Raw genomic sequence first — 13,370 nt, 5'->3', positions numbered from 1 at the left:
CATAGATCTGTAATAATCAGCGTCAGTTTGGGAGTAGAAATAAGGACCAATTTAGCCATGAATAATTCAGACAGCTCTAGTTACAAGGCATAAGGCCAAAGAAAGATGAAGATAGTAAAATCAGATCAGAGAGGTGGGGTTGAGATATAACCAAAGAGGTGAGCTCAGTGGACCAAGTAACCTTTACTTATTCCCTAGTTTCTTATTTCTATAGAGCTTACATTCTTATTGAGTCTTACATAGCTGACCTAGAAAGAACTTCATTTCCAATCTGTATGGACAATTGGGTATTGGATAATTCCAATTATTATATAGCATGCATAAGGCTTGATATCTCTAAACACACTCGGTGACAGTCAGTCACACTGGCATTTATGCTTTACAATTTCCCTTACAGTTGGACACCTTCGAATTGAACATTAGGACTGAAAATCAGGATGATACTACTTCCCTACCTCACAGGGGGAGCTGTGGGGATAAATAGTAATGGTGGGATGAGGATAGATAGATTAGATAGTTTAGAATGGCCATACTGGGTCAGACTAAAGCTCCATCTAGCCCAGTATGCTGTCTCCCAACAGTGGCCAATGCCAGGTGCTCCAGAGGGAATGAGAGCAGCTAATCATCAAGTAATCACCCCCCCCCCGATCAACCATTCCCAGCTTCCGGCAAACAGAGGCTAAGGGCACCATCCCTGCCCATCCTGGCTAAGAGTCATTGATGGACCTGTCCTCCATGAATTTATCTATTCTTTTTTGAACGCTGTAATAGTTCTTGGCCTTCACACCTATTGGCAAAGAGTTCCACAGGTTGACTGTGCATTGTGTAAAGAAATACTTCCCTTCATTTGTTTTAAACCTGCTGCCTATTAATTTCATTTGGTGACCCCTAATTCTCGTGTTATAAGGAGTAAATAACACTTCCTTATTTACTTTCTCCACACCAGTCATGATTTTATAGACCTCTGTCATATCCCTCCTTAGTTGTTGCTTTTCCAAACTGAAAAGTCCCAGTCTGATTAATCTCTCCTCATACGGCAGTTGTTCCAGACCCCTAATCGTTTTTGTTGCCCTTTTCTGAATCTTTTCCAATTCCAATACATCTCCTTTGAGATGGGGCGACCACATCTGCACGCAGTATTCAAGATGTGGGTGTACCATGGATTTAGATAGAGGCTATATGATATTTTCTGTCTTATTATCTATCCCTTTCTTAATGATTCCCAACATTCTGTTAGCTTTTTTGACTGCCGCTGCACATTGAGTGGATGTTTTCAGAGAACTATCCACAGTGATGCCAAACTCTCTCTCTTGAGTGGTAATAGTTACTTTAGATCCCATCATTTTGTATGTATAGTTGGGGTTGTGTTTTCCAATGTGCATTATTTTGCATCTATCAACATTGAATTTAATCTGCCATTTTGTTGCCCAGTCACTCAGTTTTGTGAGATCCTTTTATAGCTCTTCTCAGTCTGCTTTGGACTTAACTGTCTTGAGTAGTTTTGTATCATCTGCAAATTTTGCCACCTTACTGTTTACCCCTTTTTCCAGATCATTTATGAATATGTTGAATAGTACTTGTCCCAATACAGACCCCTGAGGGACACCACTACAGTATTTACCTCTCTCCATCCCAACAACTGACTATTTATTCCGATCCTTTGTTTCCTATCTTTTATCCAGTTACCGATCCATGAGAGAACCTTCCCTCTTATCCCATGACAGCTTACTTTGCTTAAGAACCTTTGGTGACGGACCTTGTTAAAGGCTTTCTGAAAATCTATGTACACTATATCCACTAGATCCCCCTTGTTCACATGCTTGTTCACCCCCCCTCCCCAAGAATTCTAGTAGATTGGTAAGGCATGATTTCCTTTTACAAAAACCATGTTGACTCTTTCCGAACAAATTATGTTCATCCATGTGTCTGACAATTCTGTCTTTACTATAGTTTCAACCAATTTGCCTGGTACTGAAGTCAGGCTTACCGGCCTGTAATTGCTGGGGTCACCTCTCGAGCCCTTTTTTAAAATTGGCATCACATTAGCTATCCTACAGTCATTTGGTATAGAAGCTGATATAAATGATAGATTACAAACTACAGTTAGTAGTTCTGCAATTTCACATTTGAGTTCCTTCAGAACTCTTGGGTGAATACCATCTGGTCCTGGTGACTTATTACTGTTTAGTTTATCAATTTATTCCAAAACCTCCTCTAATGACATCTCAATCTGGGACAATTCCTCAGATTTGTCACCTAAAAGAATTGCTCAGGTTTGGGAATCCCTCTCACATCCTCAGCCGTGAAGACCAATGCAAAGAATTCATTTAGTTTCTCCGCAATGGTTTTATTGTCCTTGAGTGCTCCTTTAGCAGATAGATAGATAGATAGATAGATAGATACTGGATTTTGATTTGCCCTCTCATTTAGGGCATTGTCCAAATCCTTTCAAGGAAATAAAAAAAAATCCCCATTGACTTCAATAGGTTTTGAATCAGGCCCTTAGTGGAGTGGTGATTTGACAAGAGAGAGAGAGAGAGAAGGAAAAGCATTGCCTAATGATTAACACATTCTAAAGTTCCATTCTACTATGAAAAGCAACCATGCAAAAAATACAGTAGTACCTTCTTACTCCACAAATTTGCTCCATAGGATCACAGAGTCATACAGTGTTTCAATATTTAATTGCAGCTAGCACTGCGGACCCAATGCAAAAGTGGGAAATGGAGCTAGATTCTATTCCTTCTCAAGCTTTATCAACAGAACTGTTAACTAACTTTCACCTACAAAGCCTCATTCAAAGTTTTCCCTCATTTGCACCTATCCAAGCCAGTTACACTTATGCCACTCTGTTGGACACAATAAGATTGCACAGGTGTAACCGAGGGCAGAATTTGGCCTTTATTAATGGTGATGATGCAGGTGAAAGAAAGAGCACAGCTTGACTTTCAGATCCCAGGCTAAATTTTCAGGGCTGGTACTTAGACAAAACATCCTTTTACTTGCGTACTCAGCAACTGTGACACTCAAGTCATTGAGTCACAATAAATATGGCAACCTCCAAGACTATTTCTATAATCATTTTTTTCTAAGAAGAACCACACTTGGAAAGGTTTGTGGACTCTATAAGTAAATTCATTGGGAAAAGACAGAACATGCAGACCTCTATCTGGGCCAAAGTGCAGTCTCCTTCATTACATTCAGAGATGCTCACATAATTGAGTGTGCTGTAAGTATTAATTGTTCACTTCAAAATATATATGGCAAAACACAAACAGAATCCATTCAAAACAGGGACTCCATACCTCAGCCATAAAAACACACAAGTGTGTTGAATAATCTTGTAGTTATGTTTGGGGTTTTTAACCTATTCATTACCATCTTTTTCCAGGGGACAGGGAGTGAGTGAGAATAATTAGAGCTGGGCAAATACAGGATTTTTCCATTTGGTGGCAGTTTTGAAGAGTAAAAGAAAAAATAACCATCGTGATTTCACGGTGACCCAGGAGCCGAGTAGCTGGCTTCGGGCCACCATGGATATTTCGGTGGAGCACCTTGTGGTGATGCTTGGCATCACCCTTTCCAAGTCCCTTATAGCCTTTGCCACGACCAGATATGCTGCTATCAGCTTCAAACTACAGGGTACTGTATACAAGAAAAACAAACAGTCGGAGAAGTGAGACGAAAGAACCAGATGAAAAGGTAGGTTATCAGAGGCAGCTGCAGGCTGATTAATAGGAAACTTCAGCAGTAAATGCTACATGTTTAGAGGCTGCAGCTGTGCTGGCTAGCCAATAAGGTGAGCATTGACACCCAGAAGAAGCTTTCTGCTGGTTGATTAGCAGAGGAAGCAATGAAGAAAGACATGCCTAGAAAGGAAAATCATCTGTGGAACCAATGTGCTGAGATCCTGTGCCCCAGTCCTGGTGTCCACACTTCAAAAAGGATATTGAAAAGGGTTCAGAAAAAGCTACAAGAATGACACAAAGTCTGGAAAACCTGCCTTCCTGAGAGAGAGACTTAAGAGCTAGAACTATTTAGTTTATTCATGACCCAAGAGAAGTTTAAGAGGTGACTTGATCGTAATCTACAAGTACCTACATGAGGAGAGGATTTCTGAAAGCAGAGGTCTCTTAGGGCTTGTCTTCACTACTGGCTACATTGGCACCGCTGCCATGGATTCATGGATCAGGAGAAGACGCAATAAGTCAATGGCAAAGCGCTCTCCCATTGACGTCAGTACTCCACCTCCCCTAGAGGTGGAAGCTACCCTGTTTCCCCGAAAATAAGACAGTGTCTTATATTAATTTTTGCTCCCAAAGATGCGCTAGGTCTTATTTTCAGGGGATGTCTTATTTTTCAGAAATGAAAAATGCCTTATTTTCAGAGGATGTCTTATTTTCGGGGAAACAGGGTATGTCGACAGAAGAGCATCTCCCCTCACCATAGCACAGCGTAGACACCACTGTACGTCGATTTTAGCTACATCAACTTAAGTTATGTAACTAGCGTAACTTAGCTCGACTTACCTCATAAGGGTAGACCAGGTGAGCAGACAAAGGCATAACGAGATCCAGTGGCTGGCAGTTGAAACTAGATTGATACAGACTAGAAATAGGACACAATTTGTTAATAGCGAGAGTAATTCACTATTAGAACAACTCACCTAGGGATGTGGTGGGTTCTCCACCATCTGAAGATTTTAAATGGTGATTAGATACCTTTCTAAAAGACATGCAACAGCTCAAACAGAAGTTATGGGCTTCATACAAAAGTTACTAGGTGAAATTCTGTGGACTTAATTATGCAGAAGGTCAGACTAGATTAGCATAATGGTACCTACTTGCTTTAAAATCTATTAATCAAGTGTGGAGAGGAGCTATAGGACCAACCAAGGAGACTTGCTGTGTGACTTCAGTGCTAGAGCAACTGAAACGTGTGGGTTTTGAGCACATTAAAACACTTTGATCTTCAAGCTGCTCCCAACAGATCAATAAAGCCACAGACTAGGATTAAAAGGCTAAAAAAATATGGTGTCTGGATGATTCTAGGCACTTCACTTCTACGTTGCTGGTTCAAATCCTGCCTAGGTTGGTAACAGATGTGTTTACCTGTCTGGTAGTGGCTTTTCTGATGTCAGTCTGGGCTCCAACAGACAGGTATACATGTCGCAGCACCACAACAATTTGCACTAACCAGTGTCTTTAATGGCAGTCCCAACATAGAGATCTCAGACTGAATAGGCATGAAGAATTTTAGGCACACTGGCATCACTTTGTAGGATCCATTGCTGCTATCCTCTCTTCACACACAGGTGTCTAAAATTGGGTGCCAAAATCCAAGTAGGTGGCTACTTTAGGCACTTAAGGAATGACTTAGGCTCCTAAAGCATCTCTCCATCCTCTCCTAAATCTCCCAAATACAGATTTAAGCATCCATATTTGAGAACTGGGTTCCATGTTGAAACTGTTGTGTTGGTAGAAGACGTCAGTCTCCGATAAGTTATCTCAGTGCCCTACGTACTATGCACGTCTCTCAGCCTGCTAGTAGGAACTCCTCAAGATTTCAGTTTCAGCCAGAGCTGAATAGAAGAAGTTAGCAGATAAAATTGAATAAACATACCGGGGACGGATCATTAAAATTAGAATCTTCATTTTTTTTTTATTTTATTTTATTGCTTTTTTTACCTGTCTCCTCTCAGCTGCTAAGCTGAGTTTTGGCCGTGTGCAGTCACACTGTGAGATAGTTTACCAGAGGTCCCTTTTTTAATGGACATGCCCAGTTATTGCCCTTCCACATTACCTTGCACTCCTTTGTTGAGCACACATCAGTGGCTGTCCCACATCCATCGTTCGCCGGCACTGTGACGATGTAGTTGATACTGTTTAGGCCTTACACATCCTTGTGGTTTGGGTCATGATTCAGGCTTGTCATATATCCAGTCAGCCAGAATCAAGGATATTGCTCTAGATGAATCCTTACTGTGGTTTACTTGAAGTGTCATGCACAGAAGGTGGATAAGCAGTTGGCTCAGAAATAAGGATTTTTTTTAAATAAATTGGGTTGCCTCAAAGATATATTAATGGCCTCTATTATTTTCTGTTTGTGCTAATAGCCATCCAGATCAGTGTGTATCCTCCTCAGTGCATGTGTGTGCATTGTAAAGCATGTGTGTGATATAACATCGTGTTACAGCGAGATAGCCACACTCCAAGTAGTGAAGAGACCGCAGTCAGCTTTTAATATGATGGAGGCTACATTCATCTCTAGTGAGTTGATTCTAAATTAAATTAAACCAAAATCCATAACTTTTAGTTCACCTCCAAGATCACTAACGGCTTCATTAATGATTCAAACAATGACTAGTCAAGATGCTTTCCAGCAGGTTGACAAGTTTAAACGCCTGATTCTGGTCCCCACTCCACCCCTCCTACTCTGTTCCAGCCACCAAAATGTCACAGTAGGCCAGGGGAGAATTCCCAAAGTGCGGCAGCTGCCTAAGGACAATCTAAGTGGCCCTACACAGCCCCCCCGCCCCTACTGGGTCACAGCATAGGGGGGTTTGGTGGGAGTGGGTAGGTTGGGGTCAGGCAGGAATGTACCCAGAGCAATCAGTGCAATGGAGCTTTTAGACAGCAGTACAGTCCATAGGCAGCCCTAGGGAGGCTGCCGTAAGACAGAGCAGCTGCATGTAGGGTGACCAGTCAGCAAATGTGAAAAATCGGGATTGGGGTGGGGGGTAATAGGAGCCTACATAAAAAAAAGACCCAAAAATCGGGACTGTCCCTATAAAATCGGGACATCTGGTCACCCTAGCTGCATGGGTTGCTTTAATGCATTCTGGGAGTCATATCAGCTCCCTACCCTAAATCCAGGGGGTGAAAAGGGGATATGGAGCCGGCTCAGTTCTTTTCCTCTTTTGTAGACATTTGAAACCTGCCAGTGAAACAGCCATCACTGGTCAATGGTCCACGGGAAAGGATTTTCATGCCATTAGGACCCTTTACGAACTGCCCACTGGGCATGTGCAATGAATTTTGCACAGGGCTTTCACCAAGCTGGTAAAGTGTGCAGTTAAAGACGATGCACACTGGGCATGTGTGACTCATTTGCCTGTGTGCTCAGTAGTGACAAGGGCTGAGACACTTGAGGAACTCTGCAGCTGGAGAAAGAGCACTGACATGGTGATATTTTGCAAAGCCAAGTGCTTTAATTCTACTGGAGATTTCCTATGAATACATATTGGCTCATCACCCACATTCATTTTAGGAATACAGGATTCATGGTTGCCCAGTTCCTCCCTATCCAGCCAAAAAGCATAGTTCCAAAATCTCACTCCAGCATCACACGTTTAATGCTGTTTAACACGGTTTTGTTGTCCTTTTTAGCTCTTGGATGACTACTGTTCAGAAATAATTGTCCTCATTAACTTAAGCCTTCACTCTGCAAGATTATTAATACAAGACAACTTTTATTATATGCAATATCAGAAATGTAGCCATCAGGAGACAGTCTGCTTTTATATGTAGTTCCTCCAATAGACAGAAACAACAACCTACTGATTTAGAGGCACTAACCAATGCAGATCTGACTCCAGCACCATTAGGATTAGCCGAAGGTGGCTCACCAATCACTCTTGGTGCATGTGAACACTGACGATTTACCTGATATTCGCTCTTTCACTGTTTATGTAAGGAAATAAATTGTACTGTCAGAGCTAGGGAACTAGGCTGGGGCTCAGGAGACCTGGGTCTAAACCCAGTTCTTCCAATGATCTTGAGCAACTCACTTCTCTTCTTTGTTTCCCTCCTACCTTATGTCTATTTAGATTCTTGGGGGAAGAGATAATCTCTGTGTGCTTGTATAGCACATAGCTGGAAAATAAGTAATAATATTTTCCCTCCACTTCAGGGATTACTGGGTGAAATTTTATGGCCTGTGTTATGCAGAGGGTAGACTAGTGGTACCTTCTAACCTTAAAATCTTTTAATCAGCCAGGATGGACTTTCCCTTCACTTTCCTCCCTGTCCAGGTCCTCTACCAAGGGCAGCCATGAGGTGTAGGATCTCTGCCTCCTGGGGATGGAAACATTCCCCCTCAGGAAGTCAGAGATTGCGTGTCAGAGCTCACGGTGCCCTGCCTACACACCTAGGCAGAAGGGAATGAGTGCCGACACTTAGGCTTACGGAAGATCCTGAAGGAGGGGCTGGGGGCTGCCATCTAAATGGTTAATGTGCGGGGATCATGGATAAGATAGCAGTTAGGCGTAAGAGTGGGATTTAGCATTTTTACTCATATTTGAAATAATAATAATGGGTGTAAATCAATAGGTAAATGTGCAAGAGTCAGGAGGTTTAAAAAGAAATAGAAACTAGACGAGGATGAGTTACAGTTAAAAAATAAAACCTACAAATAACTAGGTAGACAGGTAGTTGGGAATAGTTTAGACATATTTTTAAAAAGGGAAATAACAAGGCTCATGAATAACGTCACCCAGATCTATTTGCACGTGTGTGTTGAATCCCTTTTCTCCAACCTTCATCTGTGTTTTGTCATTTTTTTTCCTCTTTGGGACAGCAGCCAGTGTTTGGAAAGTGCCCAGCACATCTGAATGAATTCCTATTTCTATAGCCAATTTTAAAGCCAAGCTGTTAGCATTTTATGTTTATTTGTGGAATTCTGAGGCTATTCAGACAGAGAGGACATGCTCATCATCTGGATGTGACATCAGATGGTAGGATCCCAATGTGTGCCTCTGATTCTACTCTCACCCACTCCCACTGCAAATCAGGAGTACCTCCAATGACATCAATGGAGCTACTCTGGTGTAAACACGGTGTAATCAGGCCTTGGAGGTTTCCAATTGGCAAGATCTTTGTTTCCATGTAAAACACCCCTATGGAAACACAGTACTTCAAGTGTTAGGTTCTTTAAAACTGCTTTGCAAAAATTAACCGAACGATACATTTGAACAGTGAGGATCTAACACTCAACTGGTATAAAACAGATGAAGCTCTGCTGAATTTCACCAGTTGAGGATCTGCCCTTAGGCTCTAACAATTCTTTCCAGACTAAGCAAAGAAAAGTCCTTGATGTTTCCTTCTATGCTTGTGGATTCTTGTTTACTAGAGATTGATCATAAGATAAAGCACAGCATTCATTTGAAACATCTGGAAATCCAGCTCTCCGTCGGTGGTTACACTTTTTTGGGGGGGAGGGGAGGTTAATTATTATTTTTTAGTTCAGGTGGTGGTAGCATCCAAAGGGCACAAGGCATTTTCCAACACAGAGGAAGACAATCCCTGCCCCAAGAGTATACCATCTGAAAAGACAAAACCAGACACAGATGCAATTTGCAAAAAGGCCCAGATGGTGAGCAGCCTCTGTGTGGCCAGGCAGGAAAAAGATGGAAAGACAAGCAAGAAGCTTCCCCACAACCTTTCTTGGGGCTGCTTGCAATAACAGGACACCAAAAAGTGGACAGGGAGGCTTCTTGTTCCACAATTAATGGTTGGCACAAACTGCATTCCCTTATCTGTGCAAAGAACAGCATTAGGAGAGACTGGGCATCTCTCCAGTGATGCTCCACACCACACCCTATCCAAGGCTTTGGCTTAAAGGCCACCATCTATTCCATGTGTTCAGGATGGCGATAAGCAAATATCTTACTAATTACACATTTGGTGGTTGTTGGGTCCCTTCTTCCCATCCCCAAACCCATCCACCCTCCTTGTCTCATCCACAGCAGCGATCTCTAGCTTCAATCTCAGTGTCCTGATGCCCCTCATTCCCAACATTCAACCACCGCTATGTAACCACCTTCTGTGGTAAGATTATCAAGGGATGCATGTTACTGTTTGGTCTATGTTGTGTGTCTATGATGTGTGGAGACAGACATCGACACAAGCTCAACTCTGCTTGTGTTGGATGTGTGACCTTAAAATGGGGACGTTGCATGTGCAGAAGTTGGAAGAGTTAAAAAAGTGACATCATATGATAATATGCAACACTAATATATCACTTATATCCTCCTCCTTTTTAAAATAATGCTCCCAAGCTGATATTCACACACATTTTGTGATAGGAAGGTCCGACGTGGAGGTCATATGGCCCATAGCAGCTTCAGCGCATGATATGACGCTATTTGATTTATACTCTGTTACATTAAACTGCTAATGTATTCATGCATACATATCTGAATAAGACTGCAATTACTCATCATCCCTCATGAGCAGGATGGAAAAATTGCTTTTAAAAATCTGCATATAAGTTCTAAGACAGTTTATATTCACTAGGGTTAATGGTCTTTTAATACTTAGGTCTAAGTCCTATACGATGGTATCAGGTATCAGCCAGAGTAGAGGAGGTCACCACACCCATGCATCAGGTCAACATTACCCCAAAAAGATGGGTAAAGTGCCTATCGAAGCACCAGATTCACAGTATGTGTGTGGGGGAGGGGAGGGGGGTAAGAGCTGTTGCCCAATGGTTGTGATAAAGCAAATAGCACATCTGCAGACATGTTCAACACTTGCTGGGCAAAGAAATATATTGTTCTTTTGGACAGCGTGCTCACTACTACACATTTACTCTACCCCACGCTGTAAGCACTGTGTGATCAGTACTGCCACACCACTCCCACTCTCTGGTGTTGCTCAGGCATGTAAAAGCAGGGCTTATACTGGTTTGGGCTTGCTTTTCCTCTCACTTACCCCAGTGTAGTAAGCCAGTGTAAACCATGGAGGTATCAGGATCTTTTTCTCATTTGGAGTTTACCTTCACTCCTCCCTATCCCATACTTTTACTGCATGCACTTCACAGTACAGTGTAAAATCTCTAATCTTGGAAGAAACTTAAAGGAAGGAGAGGCGTGTAGGGCACAATTCTGGCCTGTTACACACCTGCATGGAACATGGGAGTGTGACAAAGGTGCAAGAAGGCTCTTCCCACCCATCCCCAAATGCAGAGGAGCATATATAGGTCAAAAAATTGACCTAGTGGTCCATTAAATACCAGAGAGAGGTCCTAGAAAAATGTTTTCCTTGATCCTAAGGAGGTGTGGTCACTCAGAGCATTGGCCAGGTCCCCAAGTCTTTTCTGCATACACTCATACTGGCATCAAGTGCTAACGAGAAGCATGTGGCTCAGCTACTATCACTGCTCTCCCATGCCCCAGTGCAGCTCATACTGCTAAGACCAGAATTACCTCCCTTAGCAGTTGCCACCACCATAAACATAATGAATATTCTAACTGCTTTATTGAGTAGTAGCTACATTAAGCTAATTACCCAGCCAATTTTTAAATGTCACCTGAAGGACTTCATGTAAGTGATAAATGATATGAAAAACACATTTCACACTGTGAAACTCTGGATTTCAAACCTTCTGTTCAATCAATACCAGCCCAATGTCACCGAGACACATCAAGTGTATGAAATTAATGTTTAAACTAAAGTATGTAATCCACACTATTCAGAACTAACAAGTTAAAAAAAAAGAGACAACACTATAACCATCTAGTAATTAACTACCTACTGCTTGCAATTCAAAATCATGCTTGGATGAAAAACGTAGAACACTTGCCTTCAGTATGTACAGCAGAAACATAGGTCCAGTTATAGCGTTTGACAATGTCCACCATAGCTCGAGCTTGCTGTGCATCAGATGGCACGACTCTCATGAAATACTTGAACAGAGTTTTGTCACTTAGGTCCATGCTCGTGGCAGAATAAGCAATCTGAGGTATATTGAAAAGCTGCAACAAGTTCTGGACCTGGATCGCTACTGAACTAGAACCAGGTCCAATGACGCCGACAATGGGTTTCTTGGAGCGGATAGATGTTGAAGATCCATCGACACAGCGCACTATCCCCTCTTCTTCTTCGGATGAAATAAGAGAGTCCCTTATGAACTCAATGCTTTGCTCCAGAGCCACGGCAGAATGCCAACAAGAGTCCCTTATTTCACAGCCTAGCGTGATATTTGGCAACAGTGTTGGGTCCAGATTAATTCTGTCCAGGGTATGAAGCATCGCTTCCACTCTCTGTATGCCATATTGCTCCCTTACCTCTCCACATTTTCTCTCATGGACCTTGTCAACAGTTGGCTGATGGTGGACAGAAAACAAAGCTCCAATGATAATATCACCAGGCATATGTGCAACCACCCTTCTTTCATTGGACTGTGCAGAAACCAAAAACCCAAAGTTCCCACTGGCATCTTCCTTTGATAACAGGATTGCAAGGAACAGCAAAAGGACCATCTTAGGAAATAGTTTAAGCTGGTAGAGACAACATGATGGAATAAAACGGAGAGTTGTTAAAAAGTAGTTAGAGAATCTTTTGGATAAAAAGAGCAGGAAGCTGATGGTTAACCAGGCATTTCCACCTATTCTCTAGGGAACCACCATCGTCTCCAAGGGAACAGCTAGGCAGAGCTGCACATGTGATCATAATCTTCATAACCTTTAAAAAAAAGATACGGGAAATAGCTTTAAAATCAGTTGTAAGGATGTCTATTCCCTCTGCTGTCAATGGTGATAAGAACACATCACACATTTACTTTTTTCATTATCTTGCAAGCTAAAAAACCTTTTTGTGCTTTACCATTTCATTATGCTGGGTCAGGTCCTCAGCTGGTGTAAATCAACAGAGCTCTACTGAAGCCAGACCGTTTAAAAGGGATACACAAAAAGCACTTTGAGGAGCTAATTTCTAAGGCACAAATGGCAGTTAATTCCCATTAATGGCAGTTAATTCCCACTGATGTGCCCTACTTCCCATTTGTGCCTTTTGGAAATCTCCTCCTTTACCTTTCGAACATTTGAATATTGTAATTCAGAATATACATATGATGCACAATAATATACTCTGGCCCACGTTACGCTCTCCATTACACCAGTATAAATCCAAAGGAACTCCACTACCATCAGACCTACACTGATATAAATGGGAGCAGAATCTGGCCCTTCAAATCTTTCGCAAAACTCAGCTGGTTCAAAAAAGGCTATAGATTTCCATTGACAGACAGATTTGAAAACAATCACTTTTGTTAGCAACTACTAAGTACCTCATTTTAATTAATATCCATATTATTTTTAAATACACCTCTACCCCGCTATAACGTTGTCCTCAGGAGCCAAAAAATCTTACCACGTTATAGGTGAAACCGCGTTATATCGAACTTGCTTTGATCCACCGGAGTGCGCAGCCCCCCCCCCCCGAGCACTGCTTTACCGCGTTATATCCGAATTCGTGTTATATCGGGTCACATTATATCGGGGTAGAGGTGTCCTGAATACTCTGTATTTAGTTATAGATGTAGTAAATTAGTCCTAATATCAGACTGGCTGAAAGGCATTTCCTTGTTTT

General features: G+C 42.0%; 1 protein-coding gene across 3 annotated transcripts in view; it reads right to left on the bottom strand.

Annotated features, from left to right (window-relative positions):
- Positions 1-13,370, bottom strand: part of GRM5 (glutamate metabotropic receptor 5) — a 374,244-nt gene that overhangs the window by 350,783 nt on the left and 10,091 nt on the right. For all 3 annotated transcript variants that reach the window (XM_054015682.1, XM_054015683.1, XM_054015684.1), the window contains exon 2: positions 11,584-12,464. In XM_054015682.1, coding sequence (XP_053871657.1) covers positions 11,584-12,262 — 679 coding nt within the window. In that variant the 5' untranslated portion in view covers positions 12,263-12,464. The remainder of the gene's footprint in view (positions 1-11,583; positions 12,465-13,370) is intronic.

The sequence above is a fragment of the Malaclemys terrapin genome, chromosome 1 (genome assembly GCF_027887155.1).
Source record: "Malaclemys terrapin pileata isolate rMalTer1 chromosome 1, rMalTer1.hap1, whole genome shotgun sequence".
Lineage (NCBI taxonomy): Eukaryota > Metazoa > Chordata > Testudines > Emydidae > Malaclemys > Malaclemys terrapin.
This window is presented reverse-complemented; position numbering and strand designations above follow the sequence as displayed.